Source organism: Cebus imitator, unplaced genomic scaffold, assembly GCF_001604975.1.
Source record: "Cebus imitator isolate Cc_AM_T3 unplaced genomic scaffold, Cebus_imitator-1.0 Scaffold246, whole genome shotgun sequence".
Classification (NCBI taxonomy): Eukaryota; Metazoa; Chordata; class Mammalia; order Primates; family Cebidae; genus Cebus; species Cebus imitator.
Genome location: NW_016107561.1, coordinates 1,238,601 through 1,263,856, shown reverse-complemented (window position 1 = coordinate 1,263,856; position 25,256 = coordinate 1,238,601). Strand labels below are relative to the sequence as shown.

At 40.7% G+C, this 25,256-nt stretch overlaps 1 protein-coding gene across 1 annotated transcript in view; it reads left to right on the top strand.

Moving 5' to 3' along the window:
- Positions 1-25,256, top strand: part of MACROD2 (mono-ADP ribosylhydrolase 2) — a 1,539,224-nt gene that overhangs the window by 1,396,340 nt on the left and 117,628 nt on the right. Inside the window, exon 9 of the mRNA XM_017498618.2 lies at positions 23,844-23,906. Coding sequence (XP_017354107.2) covers positions 23,844-23,906 — 63 coding nt within the window. The remainder of the gene's footprint in view (positions 1-23,843; positions 23,907-25,256) is intronic.

Below are 25,256 nucleotides of genomic sequence, written 5' to 3'. Positions count from 1 at the left end.
TCCATGTAATCGACCAGCATGGGGTCTTAGGGCAGTCTTACTTGTTACACATTGACTCAGAGCTCCCACCCATGCTGATTATGCCAAGAGAAAAAGCCAGATGAAATTCGTATCACCTTCTGTGACTTATCCATCAAAGTCATTCAGTGTCATTTTGACCACATTCTGCTGGTTAGGGTTAGCAAGTCCCACCAAGCTTAAGGGAAGAGAACTTAGACTCTATCTCTTTAAAGAGAATGTCAGTGTCACATCATATATTTTTAAAAAGTGGAAATGAGGTATGTATGGGTACAGTCATTTTTGGAAAAACAATCTGATTGCTTCCATATCATATCCATAAGTACATAATTTAATTTTTGAGAACCTGTGGAAGTCCTGTGGGGTTCAGAAGAAAATACTGGAAACTACTAATGGCAAACAAGCAGAGATAGGAAGATGTGAGTAAGGAGGTCTTAATACCTACTTTGTATAATAATGGGGTTTGGGATTTCTGACTGAGAGCATCAAGAGTAGGTACGGTCAAGGTAATAAGAATTCTGGATTTCTGTCTATGCATTGAGTCAAGCAAGTCTCTGATCTCTATCAAAGGAAAAATTAATGTACTTGATTTTGATGGTCTCTCCCCAAACCCCTGGTTCTGTTATGCCATCATCAACTCACTTTTCTGTTTCCTGTTTAAAGTCACTTTCTCTCAAAGTTGCTGACTCCAAACTCTATTGCTTTTGCTGAAAAGATAGTCACACTCCTGTCTATGCAGCTCCACTAAATCAAGTTTGAGCTTCAAGTCCTCAGTGGCACCAAGTGTTACTTCAAGAGTTATTCCTCCTTTGTGTATGAAAATTTGCATTTTGAATGTGTGCCATCAGAGAAGCAATGGGAAATTGGGTATTGTGCTGTGGACAAGTCAGATAATGTGTGCGTGTGTCACTGTCACCATTCTTTTTCTCTAAGAGAGAGTTTTGATGGTAGATGAGGGCATAGGACCACTAGATTCAAAAGTAGAGGATATAGAATAATTTGGAAATAGATTAAGACACAATTCTAGAGTTGTCAATGAAGCTGTCTTTATAAACTATCTTCATATGCAACAGCATGCTTAGTAGGTACTTTCTGATGACAGTCACAACAGAGCCCAGAATGGCTGAAGCCCCAAAATGATGAGCACTGTATATGAAATTGAATAAATCAGTCTATGAATGTTTTTAAATCTGTAATTTAAAAAACTCCCAAGGTGTTGCCAATGTGAAAACAGGTGTGAACCACAAGCAACCTACCACATGGTTTGAAGAGGCCACGATTCTCTCAGATTCAAGGATAGAAAAACCATTTAAAACTGTTTTTAGCAAACTTGTATCTGAAAAGTTTATATGATACTTAGATAATTTACCAATTGCAACAGAACTAGGTCTCTCTACCCATCCTGTGCTCTGCCTCCCTCTGTGTTGGCTCTATTTCACACTCTCACCTCTCTGGGACAAAGGTGACCACAAACTACTCTCTCATCAACCTCAGTGTAAGTGGCATACTTCTTTCTCAATAGCTCTTATGCAAGATCTGTAATTGTTTCATTCTCTCTCATTGGCCAGATTCTGATCAAGTGTCTACCCTTGAACCAATCACTGTGGCAGGGACTTGTACTCCCCTGACTAGGTCTAGGACACATGGCAACTCTGGGATGGGGAGGTGCAGGGGTGGAGCAACATGGTCAACTAAAATTAAAGCTATGGACCAAGTAGGAGCTGAGTGGTTCCCCAGAGGAAAACAGGGGAACTATCAACAGGGAAAATAGATGGTATACCTTCTATTCTAGTACATCGTCAGTAAATACTATTTGATCATTGAATTCTTGTGACATGTTCTTTAAAGACAGACAACAGTTAGGGTGACATAATCTCATGGCTAGTAAGATTGTTGTAATTTCATTATCAGTTCTTCTCTTTCCACTCTCAACTTTATTAAAAAAGATCAAAAGAAACGTTCAGGAAAGTGTTAAGATGACTTAAAAGCCCCACCTTGAAGACTGAAGGTGCGGAGAGAAGCTATAGGTAAGGTGTGTCCAGCCAGAAAAAATATGAAGGATAGGCAAGCAGCACTGGCAGGTGAAGGTGAACAGTGCAAGGATACGGACATGAAAATCGGTGTGGTGGGAGAAGTGGGAAAACACCAGGGGAGGAAACAAAAGCAAAACAAAAGAGAGAATGCCACCACTGTACAGAGTTGCTGGGATTATCTACAGGAAACAGACATGTGGAAAGGGATCCTGTGACTAAGAAGAATGGGACGAATAGGAAGGAAATAGTACTGTTAGCCTAAAAGAGAGTACTTTAGAAAGCAATGCTGAATTCAGCTTTGTAAATTTCCATGTTTGCTTTTCAAAACATTGTTCTGTTTTCAAGCTGTTTGACAGTGGGTCAAAGGAATGCCAGTAGTACCGTTTATGAGTGGCTTCATTTTAAATGGCAGCCCCAAGCAAAGGTGAAATTTAAACTTCTATTTACATTTAGAAATTCTCTGGATTGTCTGGTAACCTCATCTTTAGAAGCCTGATGTTGACATATTGGCAGCCACAGGGAATTATTTCCCTTTGGGTGTTCAATTGCTGTCCAATTTCCTTATCTACTGCCCATTAAATTAGGAAACGCTGGACCTCAGCATCTGCTTTACTTTCCAATCACTTTACCAGCAATAGTCTTCAATAACTAGTGCCTTACAGTGTTGTTTTGCAAGCCATGGTTTCCTCAGGATACATTTTAAAAAAACAGATACCAGAAGTAATGTGAAGAGCCAGCTTATAGGTTTAAGACCTGATTTTGAGATTCAGACATAGTTCTTCGGAGGCTGAATCCTGAGGTTCTTCTTTTCAACTTACTCACTATACAGTGTGTTGTATTTCCAAATATGAATTGTGGTAAGGGCAGGTTTGAAGCAGTCTAGCTCCATTGATCACAAAAGCTGGTTATTGGTGAAACATGGTGAAAACATCATCTCTTTTCTACCAAAAGGTGCCTTCAGTGGAGGTTATTGGAATGCAAAGAGGATGTATGTTGGAACTGGGAATAAAAAGTAAATGAGGTTCTAAAGCAAAGGGTAGCAATGATTTGACATTGAATGGTATGCCCAGAAATTTAATTAAATTTTAATTAAAATATAAATATGCATAAAATTTAATTATATGACAATGAGTATTTTCACACAGTAAGGAAAGTTTTCCAAAGTCAGTTGGGAAGGCACCCTGCAGTGTGTCATAATAAAAAGGACAGAGGCTACAAGACCAGCTGGATCTGGGTTTAAATCCCAGCTCTACCACTTACCGACTCTAAGCCTCAGTTTTCTCATCTGCAAAATGGGAACAATAATTCTTACTCTGCTTACTTGGCAAAAATTAGAAGAAAAATGTGTTATTGAAAAACCAATCATAATGCCTGGTATTTAAAAATATATTAGGCATTCAAAAATGGTAGCTATTATTATTATTATTTATTGTGGGTAATAGATACCCATTTTCCCTCTTCCCATCACAGAAAAAAAAAATCCAGAAAACAAATGGCTTTTTAAATAACCTGGTTGTAGAATTCAAACTGACTCCGCCCAGCAAAACTATGTTTAAGGCCGGGAGAGAGTTTTGCTAGTTTCCCATAAAAAGTATTGTCAAATTATTTTTTTCTTGTTCTGTGTATTTTTTCCCTAAATTCTTTTTTTATAACTTTTACTTTCATCTGTATAGAAATATTCTTGGCCGTATCTCTGTTGCTATCCCGTCAGTAAGTCTGCAATTATTTTTTTCAACAGGTGCCAGCCCAAAGAATCATAAGCCCTTATGAGCTAATGGTGAAGTTTCAGCCACGAAAAGAAATTAAAAAAAAAATTTCCTGAAAATTATAACAAACATAAGTTTGGAATATACTTGTTTGTGTCTTTCTTTTTTAGTTTATAGAATACTTTGCTCTTTATGTTGAAAAACTGTCCATTATTACTGGCTGTTGGCCACTTTTTCATCTCTAGGGTAACGGATTTCTACTATAAAATTTCAACTCCGGTCAAAGCAGACAGTGTGTTATAAAAAATATATATATATATACTGAGCACAAATGCAGTCATAAAGTCTCATATATATTTACCCCTCCAAGTGAAAGGGCTTATAGTATTTTAGGGAAACACATTTTTTAAATACTAGGCACTCAGTAAATATTTGTGGGTGGCCAAGTGAATGAATAAATGAATAAGCAAATGAACGATGGGAATTTACCATGAATGCAAATCATTTCTCTTAAGTGAAGTATACTATTTGTTTTTGTATGTGTGTTTGTGTGTCTGGCAGGGGACTGGGGGGAGTTAAATTAAGATAAATTTTGTTTAAAGAGTTCTTTAGGGACTACCAGAGTAGTGGACATGGTAATAAAACATTGTTCTCCAAAGCAGAATATGGTAGTTACGGTTACAGGAAGACTATTAACCCCTTTTTCTTTTCTAGAAATGACTGCCTTGTGTGTAATTTAGGTTTTGAAATCTTCCTTTCCCTGGGCAGAGAATAGGTCCCAGAGTATCAGACCTGTGGTTATTGGAAAACAGCTTTATCTACTGCACAGAAATTTCTGTTGTCCTTATTAAAAAAGATCTTTGGGAGGTGAAGTTCATTTCGGGCCAATGCCAAACAGCAACGAATTTGCTAGGATGTTTTCTGAATGCCAAAAGGAGATGGACATCAGAACCTGGGAATGATCTTAAGGCAGGTGGGCCAGGTTTAAACCTCACATGATCAGTGGTCATTTGTGTACATTACTTAATCTGAAGCCTCAATTGCCTTCTATAAAAAGTGAGGCAAGTGTAGCATACACCTTTCGGTATTTGGGGTGAGGATTAAATGGGATAACACATCTAAAGCATTTAGCATAATGCCTAAGTACTACAACTACTATGATCTGTTTCTACTTATACTTCCAAAATCAATGTGTTTTTGTTTTTCCCCTGACACTAACCAATTCTCCAGACACCAAATGGTTGTTCTACAATTTAATTCAAGCCGTACACTATCCAGAGTGAGTGTCAGATGGCACAGATTAAGGACTCAGTCCCAAAAGACTCCCACGTCAGGATACGCATTGGAAGGCCAGGCAATCTGTACTTCTGACAAACCAGCTATAAAGTCATAAAGCTGGGGGTTCCCATGACTCCTTCTTGGGTTTGATCGTTTGCTGGAATGGGTCACAGAGCTCAAGGAAAATAATTTATGTACTATTATATGTTAAATACAAAGGACGTTGTAAAGGTTGTAAATGGACAGCCCCATGAAACAGTGCCCAGGGTGAGATCTGGAAGGGTCCCAAGCACAGGAGCTTCTGTCCCCATGGAGCAGTGCCACCTCCTAGCATGTGAGTATGTTCATCGACATGGCAGTTCTCCTACCCCTGTTTAGGTTTTGTATGGAGGTTCCATTACATTGGCATGATTGATGGCATTATTGGCCACTGAAGATTGACTCAATCCTCAGCGTTTCTCTCCCCTCCATAGGTCAGGAAGTAGGGCCGAAAGCCCTAGCTCTCTAGTCACAAGGTTGGGTACCCCAGCACTTACCGCACTCTGAAGCTATCAAGGGGCCCACCAAGAAACACCTTATTATTAAGCCTAAACTCAGGTACGATTAAAAGTGGCATATGAAATAAAAGATGCTCCTATTGGTCAGAAAATTACAAGAGTTTTAGAAGCTCTGTGCCAAGTACCAGGATGAAGACTAAATATATATTTCTTATTTATATCACAGTATTACACTAAAGCATAGGAAGTGCTCAATAAATGGAAATAAATAGTGGGTAACCCTAACCTTTACATATTTTGATGCCAAGTGTCAAGAAGGATCATTTATGAAACTCTTCTTACACAAGTTTCCATTTCCTCCTTTGTACATGTGACAGGGCCTGATCAGGTCAGAAGAATTCTCATTTCACACCATGGAGTTTTGAGTCAAAGGCACAGGGGTGAGAGGGTGCAGGGTGGTAGGCTGTGCTGCTTTCTGCTGGCAGTGGTGTCTCAAAGAGCCTAAGGCAGAGAAAATAGAGGATGGGTAGAAGAGGGTAGCTAGGGTAGAAGAAAAGGAAAGTAAGTATGGAGGGGAGACGGGAAAAGGGAGAAGGGAGAGTGCCATGGTAAAGAGCTTGACTTGCTGAAGGTCATTCTCTGTAGGCAATATTGGGGTTTCTTGGAAGGAAATCCCCCATTATGGACTTAGAAAGTAAAAATCAGTTTCCGTAGAAGAGTATTAAATGCACTAAGCTGGATCATGAAGAGATAAAATGTATGAAGATTAAAAAGAGGATGCAAAAGGAAAAGGACAAAAATATATTAAAAATTAGTTCAACTCCTGCTGGATTCTTCACACTCACAGCTGATTAGAAGGTGGGATAAATCTGTGTAACATATTTGTGGAGCCTGCTCAGCTCCAAGTCCTCATATGCCCCCCACCCCACCACCCACCTTCCCACACACACCCTACTTTTGGGGAGGCTGGCTCTGGGCTTTTCCTCACTGATTGTTGGCCAGAGACAGAACTCCTTTGCAGTGGGGGCCTCTCCATAGGGGATGTGTGTCCTCATGAGAAGGGAGCTGGCTCCCTTAAGAGCAAAGTACTGGGGAGAGTGTGTCCCATCTGGAGGTGGCAGTCCTTTTATAGCCTAATCTCAAAAAGGACATCCTATCGCTTTGGCTGCATTCTGTTCATTAGGACAGAGTCCCTAAACCCAGCATACATGCAAGAAGGAACTTAAAATCCATCTCTTGAAGAGAGGAATCTCTAAAAATTTGTGGCATATTTTAAAAACCACCATCATACCAAACAGCTTTCTCTTTAGTTTCTTGTTCCAAGACTTCCTATATCCCGACTATGTCTCTGCCTCTGCTTTTGAATTCTTTGAGATCTCTTCAAATATTAAATCCCACTTATTGACTTAAGTTCAAAAGTCCTTTCCAATACCATCTGAAGTCTTGGAATCAGTGAAAACATGTCAGACATGGGCACTTTGCTGTCTGGCAGAAAGTAATGACTTTAGTGGACAGGAGGCAGTTGCAGGTTATCTTAACAGAGGATCAAGCCAATTCCTACACTACAAGGGCAATCACCCCGCATTGAGTTCAGGTGTGCAGTTTCCTGGGCTGAGTCATCTGCTGTTTCATCAGGTCTCCCTAAAACGGGCCAGCACACTTTGGTAAAGGGCCAGATGCGAAATATTTTTGGCTTTGCTGGCCACATGTGGTCTGTCACATATTTTCTTCATTTTGATTACAGCCCTTTGAACGTATAAAAACCATTCTTAGCTGGCAGGCTGGACCAAGACAAGCCTGCAGGATGTAATTTGCAGACCCCTGCTCTACAATAATCAGAGAGGTGCTGGTGTCCTTGGAAATAGTTGAGATATGCTTCTCCTTACCACCCAGCCACAATAAGTGTCTCCTTTCCATGTCTCTCAAATTTCCTAAAAGATCCAATTTATCTTACTTCAGACAAAGAGCTGGGAGTCCTTTTTTCAGGTTGGATACATTTTACATAGGATTTATCTCATTCCTTCAGGGAGACAGAAACAGGTTCAAAAATTAAGTCACGAAAATGACTAATGTGGTACTGTCAGAGAAGAGTTATGAACCTGCAGGGTTATGGTCTCTCAGAAAACTCATATTGCATTTCTATCCATCATGTGAATAACAATAACCTTCTCCAACAAGCAGAGTGAAAAATGTGCGGACTGCCAGTAAGTATTCCTTACCGCTGGCTGAAGGCTGGCACCACACCGGCGTTATATGGCAATGGGAATTTGTGTCAGAGTTGGCTTTTAATGTCGAAAATAATCCAGTCTCATCCTTTGGCTTTTACGTCTTCGCTGTTTTCTAGAATATCAGCATGACTCATGAATGACAGTGAATGCTCCACAAAACAGAATGAAAGCCTTTTTGTGTGTCTCTTTATCAGCAACTGAAATCAAAATTCTTGGAGAATTCTCAAAAATCAAAAAAAAACCTGTTTTATTTTTACCAGGACATTAGTCAAAAATGCATTCTTTAGCTCATGAGTTGATAAAAGAAAATGTGTTAACATGTATGTGTCATTAATGCATTCATGCTCATAGAGGGACAAAAGCAAAAACAAAAAAAGCCGAAGGAAGAAACTGAAACTGTACATCATATTGATGTTTCATAGCCCCAGATAAGTAGCGTTGCTTTCTTACTTTACTCCCATGCCCAAACCTGTAGTACTACAAAATTGCTGACTCGAGGTGCTACATGAAAACCATGCAGAGACTTGAAAACTCTTGCAAGAGTGGGGAGTTCTGTGAATAAAGAAATTGTTTAAAGGGTCAGTGAATCAGGTATACACCTCATTCTGTAATAATAAAAACTGTGGTCTCAAGCCCGTTTTACCCTTTTAAGGTTTATCTTATAGGACTCATTAGTTGTAATTAAAACTGACCCCAAAAAATAATTTAATTAGCTTTAATAGGACAGATTTTGAAGGGTCATATTTTATTTTGGATACATGTTCCTTCCTGCAATTATTTATTCTTGTAAATTATTCTGATTTAAAATGTATTAGCCAGTTATTGAGGAAACTCTTTACTTGCCATTTATGTGAATGGTTCAAGTAGTATATGCATACATTTGAGTATTTATCCTCACATTTTCATGTGATCAGGAAAACTTTTGCTCTCACTTGTCATATTTTTGATTAACATTTTATGTCACAAGACAGCATTTGTTACAATACCATTGTTTGGGAGTTTCCGTAAGAAAACCTTATTACAGCCTACATGTTAAAAGCTAATGTCATTTCGACACTTCTAGAAGCAAAAGATCTTCCGGGTTCCATACAACAGGGAACTTGGGTTTATCAAGTCCAAGATCATCTAACGTTAGTAATGAGAACTGAGAGAACTAGAATAATTTATTCTTATAAGCAAACTGCTGAGAAGATGGGAAGTCCTGAAAACCTTTCTCAAGCTGTTGCTGTAAGGTTGTTCTCCTGTGGTCTTATGGGTAGTGCTCTCTCATCCCTCCACCATCGGGCTGTTTCTGTCTGCTGCTGTCTGCTACATACACTGCCTCTTCATGGGGCTCCACCTGTTTAGATAGGAAGGGGCTCTGGCTATTAAATGACTGACCCTAGGACCAATGAGAGGGAGGAGGCCAATGTCCACTAGACAGAGTGATTCTCATTTTCAATGAGTGCAGTCACTTGCAGAGATCTCCCTTTTCATAGATCACAAGGCTACCTGATATATTTTTTACCAAACATATTTCTGTAGAGAAAAGGCAGCTAGAACTCCTTTACAGTTATCCAAAAAGTACATTTGATAAGGGGAAACTTCTGCAAATTGACCGATTTGGCAGAAAGAACAAAGAACACGCTAAACTATTCCTTAGTGAGGGATTCACATGTCGTTTTATGTCTATAGCATTGTACATACTGGCAATGCATTTGTCTGTGGCGTACTCTGCCACCAGGAGAGAGGAAACAGATGTTCCTATTTGTCTTTTGATGTGGCTTCTGATACTTACATTGATTTGTCTAAAATAGCACCAGCTACCCTAGAAAATTTTTTTCCTAGTCCTTGAGTTGGTTGGCTAAATGTTTCAGGTGACTAGTAAGAATGTGATTATCATCTCAAGGTGATCCACTGCCCGCAGGTATTGCCCTGCTACAGGGAAAAGACAGACCATTGGGAAGTGAACATACAGAAAAAAAATCACGTGGTGTTTTACTTATTCAAAGTGAAGTAAGACTCCAGTAAGACTTTTTGGAATAGATCCAATGGAAATTTGAGGGTAAATTCAACACCAAGAGGTCTTAGCACTCTCTGCTCCATACAGTAATTATAGAACCGTTGTTATAGGTAGGAACACTAGATAATTAGAGTGTTAGCAGTAGTCTTGGGAGAAGTGACAGGTTCATTACTAAATAAAAGTAATGTACCCTAAATTGAAAATGACAGCTGATGCCTTCTAGAAGCACAACTTGGTGAGAAAGAAACCGTGAGGATACTGGATACATGCAGGAAAAGAAGGAATAGCAATAGATTTGACATCACAAAATATAGCCAGAAAGGAGATGAGGGAGGTTAGAGTTCTCCTTTTGCTTAGCAGGCCCTGAGGGCTCACAATAAGCTATATTCTTATTTATGACATAAGGAGAACAGATATTGGAAGCAACTGTCTCAGACCATCAGTCCAAATGTACAATCCAGACAAGAACACAAAAAGAAAAAATAAAAAGCTAATGGGGACTACAGGGAAGTAGCATAACCATATGAAATTTGACTGTTATATGCACATTTCACTTAAGACAAATCTTATACAAATTTTCTAGAAGTTATTCTACAGGGATTTCTACTGCGCCATTTTTCTTCTCTTCATCTATCTGACTTCATTTCTTTTTTATTAAAAGATCTCTGGGCTGGGCGCGGTGGCTCAAGCCTGTAATCCCAGCACTTTGGGAGGCCGAGGCCGGCAGATCACAAGGTCAAGAGATCGAGACCATCTTGGCCAACACGGTGAAACCCTGTCTCTACTAAAAATACAGAAAAAATTAGCTGGGCATGGTGGCATGTGCCTGTAGTCCCAGCTACCCGGGAGGCTGAGGCAGGAGAATTGCTTGAACCCAGGAGGCGGGGGTTGCAGTGAGCCAAGATCGGCCACTGCACTCCAGCCTGGCGCCTGGTGACAGAGCAAGACTCTGTTCCCAAAAAAAAAAAATCTGTTGCATTTCTCATGGTCACTGTAAGCCAGCATGTCCCCCTTGTTCCCAGACTTCACAACGTGCAGTTTCCCAGGCTGTCAGCTGGGGTAGAATGCAGGGTAGCATCGAAGCATGGTGACTAACAGCTTGCATTTAGCAGGCAAATAATGGGGGCTCAAATCCTACTTCTGCTTCCTGCTAGCTATGGGAGCTTTGGAGAATTGCTGAGACTAGAACAACATTTCTCCACCTATACAATAGAATATTCATTATATCTGTTATTAAGTTGTTAAGAACGTTCTTCAGGATAATTCAGAGGCTTTACATTAGAGGCTGGCACTGTTCCTCATCCTCCACACTCTGTCCAGCCACTCACCAAAGCCAGTTCATTCAATCTCTCCAAAATCGTTTCAGTCCATCCTGTTCTCTCCCTCCTCACCTGCTGCCTCTTCATCTCAGGCTTCTTCCATCTCTTGTCTGGGGTATTTCAATCAATTTTAAGTGCGTCTTTCATACTATGACGTATTCCTACCCCACAAAACAGCCAGGTGAGAAAGAACCCACCGTGGCTCCCGACTGCCCCCTGTAGACATGCCTCACTCCCAGGAAAGAGTACAAAGCCCTTTCTAATGTGACCGCATTCTTCACCTGGCTTCAGTCCTCCCCTCTCCCTTTGTTATCATCTCCAGCTGTACTAAATTACCGTGACTTCCCAGATATACATGCTCCCTCTCACCTCTGGGGCTTGTTCCCCACCCAGTGGAACACTCCCTCCCTCTCAACTCATCCTACTCCATTGGCACGAATATTTCCCACTTAGATCAGTCTTGAGGCACCTGTGATCGGCACTCCTGCCCCACAGGCTCCTCCTAAGCCTTCATGCTCTTCACCTGGAGCACCTTTCCCTCTCTCCTCTTTTATCTCATTCATTCCTACTAATTTTGCTTTACAAGTGCCTTAGGCTTATCAGCTCAAATGCCACTTCCACAGGGAAGCCCTCTTCCATACCCTTGTTAGAAGCCGTCTTAGCAACCTACATTTTCCTTCATTAGTACTTCTCATGATTGAGGATACTACATTGTGTAATCATTTGGTTTAAAAATCTGAGAGCAGGTTCCCCCCAAGCACCTCCTAAGACAAAGATTCAAGAGCCAGCAGCTGATCTGGGGAGTGATTCCCAGGAAGTGCCAGTAAGGAAGTGATGAAATGAGACAGAGAAGGGAGGAAACAGAAACAGATGTGTCAACAAGTAGACTGTCCTGCAGGCAGCTGAGACTCATCCTTCGGGAGGACTCTGGGAACCAGTTTGGATGTGCCTCAAAGGAGTCCCACTTCAGGCACATGGATGCCAGAAAGGGGTGTTAGTTCACCCCCTCTTGTCCATCATTGGTTGAGGACTGCTTCTGGAATATTAACTCCCCACTTCAGTTTTGGCAGGACAAGCATCCTGCTGAGACCAGAAAAAGCCCTTAGGCCCTTGGCACACAGAAATCAGAGGTGCCAGGGACAATGGCAGGCTTTGACAGCTTTGGCTACAATATCCACCTGTCCCCCTGGACCCAGCTCCATTGCTCTTTTCCCCACTAGTTACCTCTAGAGCAGCACTGTCCAGCAGAAATATGCCACGAGTTACAAATATATATATGTCCCTTTACGTCTTCAGAAGCCACATTTTTTTAAAAAGGTGCTATTAATTTTAATGCTTTATTTTCCTTAACCCAATAGATCAAAATAGTATCATCTCAACATACAACCAATATGAAAATTGTTAATTAGATGTTTTACGTTTTTTCATGCTATATTCAGAATCTGACATGGATGTAACATGTACAACACATCTCAATTTGGACTTGCCTCGTAGTCCGGGGAGTGCCTGTAGCCATGGGTGGCCAGTGGCTATCACAGTGGGCAGTAGTCTCTGGGAGAGACGGAGTGCTCCACAAATGCTCAATGACCAAAGTCTCAGCGGCGCAGTGCCTCCCCTGAGCAAATTTCACTTACCCCCCGCCCCAGGACTGGACTTGGGTGCTTAAGAGCACCTGCTGCCCTCCCTACTTCCTCCAGCACAGTGTTAGCTGTACCTAACTGGGGTTTGTGTTCACCCATCTGTCTCCCCAGCATGCTCCTGGAGGGGGTCCCCCACCTTGTTCATTGCTGTGTCTTCAGCACCCAGCGCAATGTCCAGAACAGAGGAAGCTTCCCCAAAGTATTGCTCAATGATGAATACATTTTAAGATAAGGTGATTAAACTATCATCTTCAGTGAACTTTTAGTGAAAAGGAAAATTCTATACCTCGATTTTATGAAAAATCTATTTTTGTCTAACACATTAGTATAGTCTTAAGGGATTATTCAGTTCATGGCTACAGAGATTCAGAATTTGGACAATGAACAATGCAGTAATAATACATATTTCATAGCCATATGTAATTAACAAAAATAAATGCATACTTCCTACTCTTACCTAATACTCTAGAGCCTAGACCAATTGTATTAGTCTGTTTTCACACTGCTGATAAAGACATACCCAACGCCGAGTGCGGTGGCTCACGCCTGTAATCCCAGCATTTTGGGAGGCCAGGGCAGGCAGTCAGGACTTTGAAGCCAGCCTCACCAACATGGTGAAACCTTGTCTCTACTAAAATACAAAAATTAGCCAGGCATGGTGGCAAATGCCTGTAAATCCCAGCTACTCAGGAGACTGAGGCAGGAGAATTGCTTGAACCCAGGAGGTGGAGGTTGCAGTGAGCTGAGATCACGCCACTGCACTCAAACCTGGGAGACAGAGCAAGACTCCTTCTCAAAAAAAAAAAAAAAAAGACATACCCGAAACTGGGAACAAAAAAAGGTTTAATTGGACTTACAGTTCCACTTGGCTGGGAAGGCCTCAGACTCATGGCAGGAGGTGTAAGACTCTTCTTACACGGCGGTGGCAAGAGAAAATGAGGAAGACGCAAAAGCAGAAACCCCTGGTAAACCCATCCAATCTGGTGAGACTTTTTCACTATCACGAGAACAGCACGGGAAAGACTGCCCCCAGGATTCAATTACCTCCCCCTGGGGCCCTCCCACAACCCATGGGAATTCTGGGAGATATAATTCAAGTTGAGATTCAGGTGGAGGCACAGCCAAACCATATCACCAATCATTCTCAAAGAGTGGGGCCCACACTCTTAGCAGCATCATCGGGAAGTCATTGAAATGCAGTGCTCAGGCCCTGCCCCATCTCTGCTGAACCTGAACCCAGCTGTTTGTGTTTTAACAAGCCCTCCAAGGCCTCTGATGCACAGTGAAGTTTGAGGACCAGCACTCCAGATAGAGTCATTTCCAAGTTACTCTCTTAGAAGGAAAGCAGATCTTAGACAACAGATTCCTGTGCTTAAAATTCCACACACACAAAAAAACATTTGGTCTTTCTGCCTAAAGGTGTGTGGTTTCTCTACTTGCAAAATAATTTCATATGAAGTAAAGAGAATAGGTTGAAATTTATTCTGGTACAATGTCAAATAGCTATTAGCAAAACATTCGGCTAAACAAAGTCATTACTGGGAATCTGTAATTTTTAAAGAGATAAAATACACGTAGACGTCCTTCTAGTTTTTATACTTGTCAGTCAGCTTTGAGGTAGTTGTTGAATTTTGTCATCTATGGGATCATTTTGAGGGCAAAAGCACATTTTTAGAAAAAGTTCATAGAATCATGGGAAACCCATGTATTGGTTTCATCCTGGACTTCAAAATTCCAAATCAGCATCTTAAAAGTCTTATTTTTACTACTGAAAATAGCATGTCTCAACATGGAAGGAACAAGTATTTTAAAAGAAGAAAGTGGTAGAAATACAAAATTGGTTTTTGCTTCCCATGATATTATGGGGCTATCCACAACCTCTGATGTATGTGTATTGAATTATACATCGGAGAGGAAAGAAATTAGGCTATTCAGACAGCAGAAGACTTTCCCTTTGGGAGTTGCCCCAGACAGACACTTACACACACACATTTATGTCTTCAATCAGTGACTTCCGGAAGAGCCATTTGGACAATAAGTGAAGAATTGAAGCACTTACTCATTTCATCCACCAAAAATACGCAACATTTGTCGATATCTACATATAAGAAACAACATTGTATATATTTCTCTGGATAATCATTTCTAGCCTCAGTTTCACTTTTATGCAGGCAGATACATCGCATGAAACCTTTCCATTCCTCTGTCTTTTGTCAATTCCTAAAGGGAAAGGCTTTTGTCGTCTGAATACCCTAATTTATTCTCTCTCCAGCATCTTGAACTTCGTAGGTACTCAACAAACATTAATTGATGACAAAGCTATATAACAGCTTTTGAATTTATTCATGGGATGATTATTCTATTTAAAGAACATCTTTATATATTTTCCATTCTTCAGCAAAAAAAGAAAATGTTTTACTTGCCAGTTCTGTATTTAACATCTGCACAGAGCACAGTGTGTGCCTGTTTTAAACAAATGTGTAGGCACACTGGTTATCTAGATTCAGGAATGTAAATGACAATACAGAGAAATGTAGTTTTTAGAAGAAAATTTAACCTTAGGGCTTAATGGAAAAATGCAGTTGCTGTTTTATCAGAGAGAGAGAGAAAGGGAAAGAACAAGGAAATCCCACCGTAATGCTATTATGCTAACCTCATTTTGGCTATTATTTTCCCAGTTATAGAGTAGATACCAGGTTTTGTGCATATCTGAGAATTGGCACAATTTATTGTCAATTCACAAGCATAGATCAATTAGTAGAATAACTGTGTCAGTATAAGTTGATTTCTAAACTCAGTTGTACCATGAAGTCATTGGAAGACATTGGGAATGTTACTTAATTCTCATTTGTTAGTTACTTTTAAGAAACAGCCACATAAATATATTCCTTATTATCATTCCTTAATAGTTATTGATTGTGTACAGGATGCTTTATATTTCTGCACTGCAACTTCTCCAGGGAAGCCCACATTAATGAATAGTGTTTATAAAGTACTTGGAAATCCTCAGATTAAAACCTAACGGTATCAGAGTAAAAGTATTTGTATTAACATGCCATATGGGAGAACCATATGTTATCTATTAAGAGGGTATGTGTGGTATTGAAAATCGCTCTCTAGTGCATTGCTTTGTGCTATTTTTATACCAAGATATGCCACGGCAAGTTTTGGTATGCCTGGGTCGTACCTTCAATGTTGAAATGCTACAAAATTCAATCCTTCCATGGTAATTTGTCAAGCTCCTTGTTGAACACGTGACTCTCTGCTTACCATCACACAAAACACATGGAAACCCACAGTCTCATGCATTTCCGCTCTTTGAACATGTTACACTGAAGTCCCCCTTAACAGACACAAAGGCTTAGAAAAATTACAGGTTCTGTTTTTCCTCTTCCTTCTACATGGACAATGCTGTTTTGAGACACATTTATAGAGACAGGGCTGACACAGTTGTCTTGTGTGTCCTAATGGTTGAAGACTAACCCATGAGTCTTGCACGCCCTCTGTAAATGGGGCGTGGATGCAGTACTATTTGTTTATTTTGGGTAGAACTGGCAGCCAGGGGAGCACTGCCCAGCATGTCCCCAAACTGGCTACACATGCCACACCACCTTCCCGGAATGCTCTAAGTCATTAGTCTAGAGAACTATATTGTAACGAGTTCCATGTAAAATCTGCCCCCACCTGGGGAAGCGATTCCTTCTCTTAGCTGATTGCTGTAGTAAGGAGACAAATGGCAATGGGTGTGTTATCACGAGCTCCTGAGATCTTATGGCGGGGTCCCCATCCTTGAAAAATTCTGTTCTAAATGACATGTGGACCTCATGCTTCATAAGTATCCAAAAGATCTTGGAACAGAGGATAATTTACCTCTTTTTCCTGATTAATTTGTGAACTATCCAGGCAAGTCCAGGTAAGGCAAGAGCATATTTCATTAACTGGAAAATATTGATTAAACACCTGCCAGGTACTTAGGAAACATTGGTTAACAAAGCAGACAAAGATCCTTGCCTCGGTGGAGCTTACATTCAAGGAGGGGCAGGAACACATAAGTAATGAACATGATACCCACCGAGAGGAAATGATATATTACAAGATGATGGACAATTGAAGAACCAAAGAGAAAAAGTTGATGGGGATAAGAAGGATGGAGTGTGTGGCGCTGAGGAGATGATACAATTTTAAATGGAAAGTTCAGCACAGATCTCGTTGAAAGCAGACATTTAAGCAGTAACTTAAAGGGGCTGGAGAGAAAGCACTCCAGGCAGAGGAGTCAGGCAATGCAAAGGCCTGGGGAGAAGAGACCCCAGTGTGCTGGAGGAACAGCACAGAGGCCAGCATGGCTGCAGCAACTGAACAAGCAGGATACTAGCAGAGAATGAATGGAGGCAGAGAAACAGCAAGGGTCTCTATCATGCAGGGTTTTGCTGCCATCAGCGCATTCAAGCAGGGGAGTGGTATAAGCTGCCTCACACTTTAAAACAAACCAGCTTCTAGGCTGAGAAGAGGTGTTGAGAACAAGAACTGAAGCAGCAAAACACATCGGGAAGCCATTGCCACCACCCAGGAGAGAGGGGGTGGACAATGGCCCCAGCTAGCACTGGCGAAAACAGAGGGATCTGTTAATACCTGTGCTCCCTACGCTTCACCATATGATTTTTGGGAACCATTAGTTGAGATCAAAGACACATGAAATGTTTAAACAAATCCACAATTTAATGACATGCAAGCAGAAGCTGAGATCGGTATCATACCTCATCTGCATAAGGAACTGAAATATGATTCAAGGAAAAAAATAATTACTGCTTTGGGGGAAAATGAAGTTTCCCTCTTAATCCCTTGGCATATGTTTATGGAGCCCTTAACAGATAAGGCACTTATCTGGGTGCTAGGTGCCAAGGACACCAGAGAAACAAGGGACATCTCTCTGCAGAGGGCTTATGGCTTAGCTCTTGCAGGTGAGCGGAGGTCTCAGGAATCTGCAGGGCAAGAAAGAGAGACTCCAGGATTTGGTATGATCTGGACCTGAGCTTAAGTCTCAGCTCTGCCATGAACTGTGTGACTTCCAGGAAGTGACTTTGATCTCTCACAACCTTGATTTCTTCATCTGCAAAAATGGAGATAATAGGATGGTTGCGGCGTTCATGGTGATGTGTGTGAGGGGCATGATTGCATGAGCGTGTAAAGGCCTGGTGCAAAGAAGACACTTCTAGGAAGCGGTGGCTATGACTCCTGCCCGTGGAGACTACTCACCTTTTTATCTGCACTAAATGATGCACATGAGGCTTTTCATTAAAATAATGATGCAGCCAACATGAAAACTTTTCTAAAAGTAAGTAAGCTATTAAAATAGATCAATCAGCTAATGACACCTCCAGAACAAAATCTATAAATGTTTGGAACTAACCTTCCCTCCTTCCATTCCTTCCTTCTTTCCTTTCTTCCTAAAGCCATTAAGCAGGGCTGAGAAAAGTAGGTGTTAACATTAGAGGGAGGATGTTGGTGAGGGGGCACAGAGTTTGGACAGGGTCAGGAGTGCTTCTGTGTCCCAGACTCATGTGAACTAAAGAGACACAGCAACTGAATGCTGTATGATCCTAGATTGCTATTAGGATATTCTTGAAAAATTGGCAAAACACAAATGTGATTTGTATAGACAGAAGGAATGTCATCTATGTTAATCTTCTGATCTTGATGGTTGTATTGTGGTTATGAAAAAGAATGTCCTTATTTGTAGAAAATATATACTCAAGTGGTCGAGGCTGATGGGCATGATTAGGAAGTGATTATGTCTACAACTTACTCTCAAATGGGTCAGGAAAAATAAAAATTCTTGCCCAGTTCTTGCAACTTTCTGTTGCTTAAAATTATTCCAGAATAAAAATACCTTTAGCATTAATCACAAAACTTTAGAGTTGTAGCATTGCACTCACCTGATATGAGTGACAGAGGGGTTTTATCCTCAATATTTGTTGTGTTCAGTGTTAATTAATCCAGATGAGATTATCATTTCCCACAATTTTGCTGCTTCATAATTTAAGTGTCTTACTCAGACAACAAATAGTTGCATTTCCAAGTAGGAAGTAGTGAGCCCCAACATCAGCTAAGTCTGGGTTGAGACTGTCCCCTGCTGCCATCACATGCTAGCTGTGGAATCTTAACACCCCTGTGTCTAAGTTGTCTCATCCATGAAATGCAGATAGGAATACCTACCTCATGCAGTTGTTATGAGAATGAAGTTTGATTACCTTTGCAAAGCATTTAGATACTGAGTGGAAAATATGCAATATTCAATAAGCGTTAGCTGGTATTAACTAATATTATTCTGTCGCTCACATAGCTCTATAGTTAAACATAAACATCATTCTATTGATGATAGTGCAGACTCTTCAAGAGCATTCCTCTGTTATGTCAGCTAATTTTACTTTTCCAATATGCACCTTCTAGATAATTTTGGAACATATGAGATGAAAATGTAGATGGGGAAATACAAAATTAAAGACTGGATTTTTTATAAGAGTAGTTTTTTATTTTATTTATTTATTTATTTATTTTTGAGACAGAGTCTTGCTCTGTTGCTCAGGCTCGGAGTGCAATGGCATGATGTTGGCTCACTGTAACGTCTGACTCTCAGGTTCTAGCAATTCTCCTGCCCCCGCCTCCTGAGTAGCTGGGATTATAGGTGCGCACCACCATGCCCAGCTAATTTTTGTATTTTTAGTAGAGACAAGGGTTCACCAAGTTGGCCAGGCTAGCCTCGAACTCCTGACCTCATGATCTGCCTGCCTCAGCCTTTCAAAGTGGTGGAATTATAGGCATGAGTCACCATGCCCAGCTGAGTGCTGATTTTTTTAAGTGAACTTCAAGCCTTCCTGAGCTGAGAAAAATAAACATACCTATGTATTAATCAACTATTGACATAATAATGCTGTGCAATAAATCACCCCAAAATGCAGTTCCCTACAACAAAAGTATTTATTCTCATGCTCACAGGTTTTTAAGATGACTGTGGTTCAGCTGATATAGGCTGGGCTCAGCGGGGTGGTTCTACTGCAAGCTGTGAGTTGCCTGGGCTTGGTTCCAGACTGTGACTTGGGTTCAAGCTTTGCTCCATGTATCCCTCATCCTCCTTAAGCCAGGAGCTACAGGGGCATCTTCTTGTCATGGCAAATGTCAAGAACACAAGCAACAAATCCATTTATGCAGCACATGTAAACCCTTTACTCACATTATCTCCACTACCATTTCATTAGCTAAATCAAGTCCCATGGTCAAGCCCAAAATCAATGGGGTGGAAACATTCTCTGCTCACAGTGGGAGGACATGGATATACATAATCTTATTATAGGGGACTGAAGAATTGGGATCAATAATCTAATCTACAAAGTGCTGGTTTGAATTGTCTATAGTCTGTCTGTGTCCAGAAATCTGTAGATCTTTAGAAGAAAAGACCACAGTACACCAGCAGAAAGTACACATTAGATTGTTTCCCCAGCATAGGTATGGATTTATTCAGACTTATTCTCCTTTGTCTTCCTATCACCACGTAGAGTTCACAAAAGGAACTACAAATATCAGGATAGCAATCCGTGATCATGTTGTTGAGATTTTGCCCTTGCAGAATTCTCCCATGTAGGATTAAACATGGATTGCTTTCTTAGCAAAGTCACTTTTCAGCAGGAACCTTTTATTTTATTTATATAAAATTTCTGAAATGTTCTTGCAAACAGTACATGCTCGATAAATATTGGTTGAAAGAGTAGGAGGCAGAGTACTAATATGGGAGAAATTAGAAGGACACAACCAGTAGAATTCTCACAGATTACTGTGCTCTTTCAGCATGGGAAAGTAAAGCGTTATATCACACTCAACATGAACGCTATGGAAATTTATCATCTGAAGTAAATATGTGATCTTAAAGATATATTAAGAAAATGTAACTTCTGTGTGACTTTATTTAAGCTAACAAAATAGCCTCACGCTTCCCTACATTTCTTCACCTTTATTGTAACCCTTTTAAACCCCCTTCTAAAAACCTCAAGTTTACATATCCCTCTGCTTAACCGCTTATTGTTTATGTGTTTCCTGTGAAGATAGCTAGACAGACAAGGCTGATAAAAAGAAAGCTTGTCCTTATCAAAAACTTATGGGTACTGTGTTAATGTGCCTTGCTTTTTCTACCAGTGGAAGCCCCCTGTTTCACTAAGAACTCACCCATCTGCAGCATTTATAATGCATGGAAAGTTCTAAGCCAGCCAAAATGTCCTTCTAACAGAATGAAATGAATGCTAATCTAATTGGCCAAGAATGCATATGCTGGGCTTGGGAAAAAAGCCTTCTACATTGGTTCCCCCTGCTGGATTTGAGGATGCACTGTCTTGGAAATTGATGAAAGCAATATACCTGGACCTTTTTATCTGAGGGCATGTCACTGGAATGGCAAATCCAGCATTCTTCTAGAAAGCATTCACTCCATGATAAACGTGCCAAGTGTGTCTTGAGTTTGCTCCCCAAGGGCAGAAAGACTGAAAATAGAAAACTGTGCTGCTGAGACTCAAAGTAGAAAACAAAAGCACGCCACTCAGATGTCTGTCTTAGGGAGTGGGATGGCCCACAAGGGAACTAAGGATAAAAACCCAGAAGCAATGGACCAGGTAAACTGCCAGCCTAGTTGCTACTATTAGAAAGCTGCATTTCAGGATCTGACCATGAATTTCCTGTTTATGCATTACAACTATTAGAACCAATTCCTCACATTTCTGCAATTTAATTTGTTTTTCTTTCCCTTCTTATCTTCCTCTCTTCATAAGAAATCTCCCTACCCCTACTCTGTAGAACATGTGGTAGCCAGACTCATTTTAAAGGAAGCTTGTCACCTGCAGACTTCAGGGCTATTGTGAAGTTGTTGAAAGGTCTGTCTGTTGAGGGAGACAGAGAAGCTGGCAGATTTTTCCTGCTTGACTCTGAGTCCATTTGGTGACTCTGAGTCCAAAGGGACAAATATTGGCTAAGTTTTTTGCACATGCTCCTATACCAACTTGGGCTTGTTAAGACTGCAAGAACAGCGGAAGTGACTATTTCCTCCCTACAGCAAAGGTCAATGCTGTTTTCTTCATGGAGAACCAGAACAGAGAAAATGTCAGGTAATCATGTGGTATTTGTAAATATGCCATTTAGAACACTGAATTTAAGTGGCATACAGAGCCACTCCAGGGTCTCATATTCAGGCCAGGTGTGGTGTCTTATGCCTGTAATCCCAGTACTTTGGGAGGCTGAGGTGGGAGGATTGCTTGAGGCCAGGAGTTCAAGACCAGCCTAGGCAACAAAGCAAGATCCTATCTCTCCAAAAAAATAAAAAATTAGTCAGGCTTGGTGGCATGTGCCTTGTAGGCCTAGCTACTTAGGAGGCTGAGGTGGAAAGATTGCTTGAGTCCAGGAGTTCAAGGCTGCTGTGAGCTATGAACATGCCACTGCACTCCAGCCTGGACAACACTCTGTGTCTATAAAAAAACAAAAAAGAAAAGAAGTGGTTATATTGTGTCCACCATCACAAATGGCACAGGGCTAAGCCAACACAGGGGATCCTGTACATATATTTATTTATTGACTACATTCTTCTCCAACCTCAGAATGTCATTCTTTTTTCCTTTTCTGTCCTTCTATTATAAGCCTTTTTTTCCCGATTTAGATCAAATCTAAATGTTTCCCCATCTGAAACTTTCACCAATAGGTCATTTTCCAGAGCTGCAGGTGAAATGCTTCCCCACTGCTTCTGAGGTTCTTGCTTCAGCTCTGCTACTGGTGGCCTCCTCTTGGGAGGATTCTTTTGCCTTGGAATTAAGAGTTGGTGGAAGGAGGAGATGGCAGGTCAAAGCACTCAAGCAAAACAACATTATGTGATTCGGGCCTACTTATGGGTCAGGAATTTTTAAAGGGCTCAGCTGGGTGTCTCTTCTGCTCCCATGACACTGGCTGAGGTCATCGCTCAGCTGCATTTACTTAGCAGCTGGCTGGGTGGAAAGGTTCAAGAAGGCTTGGCTCATAAGTCTGGCCCTTCATGCTCCCCACACATCCCTTCTCTCTCTTTCTGTGTGGCTCCCTCCATTTGGAAGGCTAGCCTCAGCTTCTTTACAGCATGGGGGCTGTCTTCCCAGAGGGAGAAAGTGGAAGCTGCCAGTTCTTGGAGGGTAGCTTAGAAGTCCCAGAATATCACTTCTACCATATTCCATTGGTCTAAAGAAGTTTCACGGCCAGTCAGGACTTAAAGAGAAGGGATGGACTCCACTCCTTCAGAGACAAAGTATTTGTTTAACCCACATGAGCACAGGTTGGTAACTTCTGCGCCTATTTTCTATACTTAACTACATGTTTTATATTTTGTTTTTATGTCTTTGTATAAATTCATCATTTTTATTTGCTTCATTTTCCAAACCAAAAGCAATTTGGAGATCCTCCCAGCAATGAGTTATAAAATCATGCCTATACTTAACCTTTAAAAAGTTTATGATTTCAACAGATAAATCCATGGAAACAGTAGCTATTTTAAGGCAAAAGAAAGTTTTAGATGGTTGCAAATATACAAACTTCATCGCACCTGACCAGTTATTTTTCATATAACTACTATAGCATAAACTCAACCAACATAATCTGTTCAAGACAAAATATTTTACAGCATAGATGTTAGATTGCCATATTTAAGTGAAAATTGACCTTTTTTTGTAGCATATATGAAACAGAAATAAAGGGCAAGAAACTTTGCAAACATTCCTTACACAATTCACGTTATTTAAGTCAAGGGAGAAAAGTGGACTGGAGTTGAAGTTTGTATAATATTTTGGGAAATGCAGAACGAGGAGAGAGATGTTACTGGGACCGCTGAGTGAATTTTGTTTACTGCAGTTAAACATTTCATCTAGCATATCGTGTGAGGAGGGATGAGTATAAATGCATCTATTTATGTAGGTAATTTTTCTGTTTCATGACTCTGATTCATCCCTCTGCCTGGCTTTATGGAGAGTCATGCTACATTGATTACAATTAATTTCAGTGCTGCATATTAGCCATAAAGAGATATTTCAAAAATTGACTTGATGCATTTTTTTTCCTCTGGTTTTCTTGAAAGATGAGAATGGTCCAGAGGAAAAGCAAAGCATGGAAGAAATGGAAGGGCAGAGCGGAGAAACAGGTAGGTTCAGATTTCTTTTGAGAAGTCTCCTAGGCCTCATCTGCACAGGTGAACAATAACTTCACTCTATGCTATTGTCTGAAAATGCTTATGCCTTTCACCACATTCACTCCAGTGTTCATTCAGGTCCCCCTCAGGAAGCCACCATCTCCGGTAACTGTGAGTTGACTGTGCTTTCAAACAGAGGGGGATATTCTCACAACTCATTCACCAATTCCATTTTTCTTCCCTATAACAGTTTGCCTGGCAAAGTTCTAAGAGGGACTGGCAGAAGTTGGAAGTGCCACGCCAGAGCTTGGCTGAGTTAGGTCAAGCTCAAATTAGTAGATTTAGCTTGAAGGGAAAAAATGAAATAAAGACTGATTAAAGGAACTGAAAAAGAGGCTTTCCCTATGCAGTGAGAAGAATGTTCTCTAGTCTATTGCATTAAATTTTGAAGAGCTATGCTTCAGGTTATTTCTCTGCGTATTGTTGGAGATGGTGCAATGGGCCTGACTACCCCACACACAGAGCTCTAAATAAGATCTAAACCCTTCCTGACATCCCCTCTGTTAACTAAAGGACAGATATGTCCATTGAAAATTTATAGATTCCACACTGTAGATTATAAATTGAACATTTTCAAATAAAATAGCACTTAAGGCTCAAAAGGGATTGAAGTCACCTGTGATTTATTATCTCTTTCTACTCCTTTTTGTACTCAGGCGTGCTTCCTTTAAAAGAATGATAGGCACAATCATTCACTTACCCACATCCAGCAAAATAAATAATAAATAAATAAAACCCCCTGTTCCCTTGAGTTACCCAGTTATTCTCCCAATTCTAATGAGCCCCATGGAGGGGCGTCTTTGAAATAGTGGGCTCTGCTGTTAGCCAACACATCCTAGGCCATATGCGAAACTCTTGGAATTAAACCAGGTAGCATGATAAGTTTTTCACTGTAAACTTCTTACATTAACCTTGGAGATTTTATTGGGAATTGGAAGCTTTTATTATTAACCTGGAAGATGGAATTGAAGAAGGCCAATCAGAGAAAGCACTGAAGCAAGGCAGCCAGGACTTTGTGTACCTGCAACTGTGTCGGCCGGCGCCCTTTGCTGCAATATAGTCCTTGCAATGAAATGAATTTCTGATACAGAAAAATGTTGTTATCCAACCCTCCCCCACCCCTGACCCACACATTATGCTCCATAGCAGATGAGTGAAAAGCTGTCACTGTTTTTATTGTTTGGGGCTGACAAGTATTAGTTGACTAACTGCTGACAGCCGAGGACATTCTGTGACTATTGAGGTTTCACAGGTTTTATTCACTTGCTGCTCTGTCCCAAACTGCCTTTTTTTTTTTTTTTT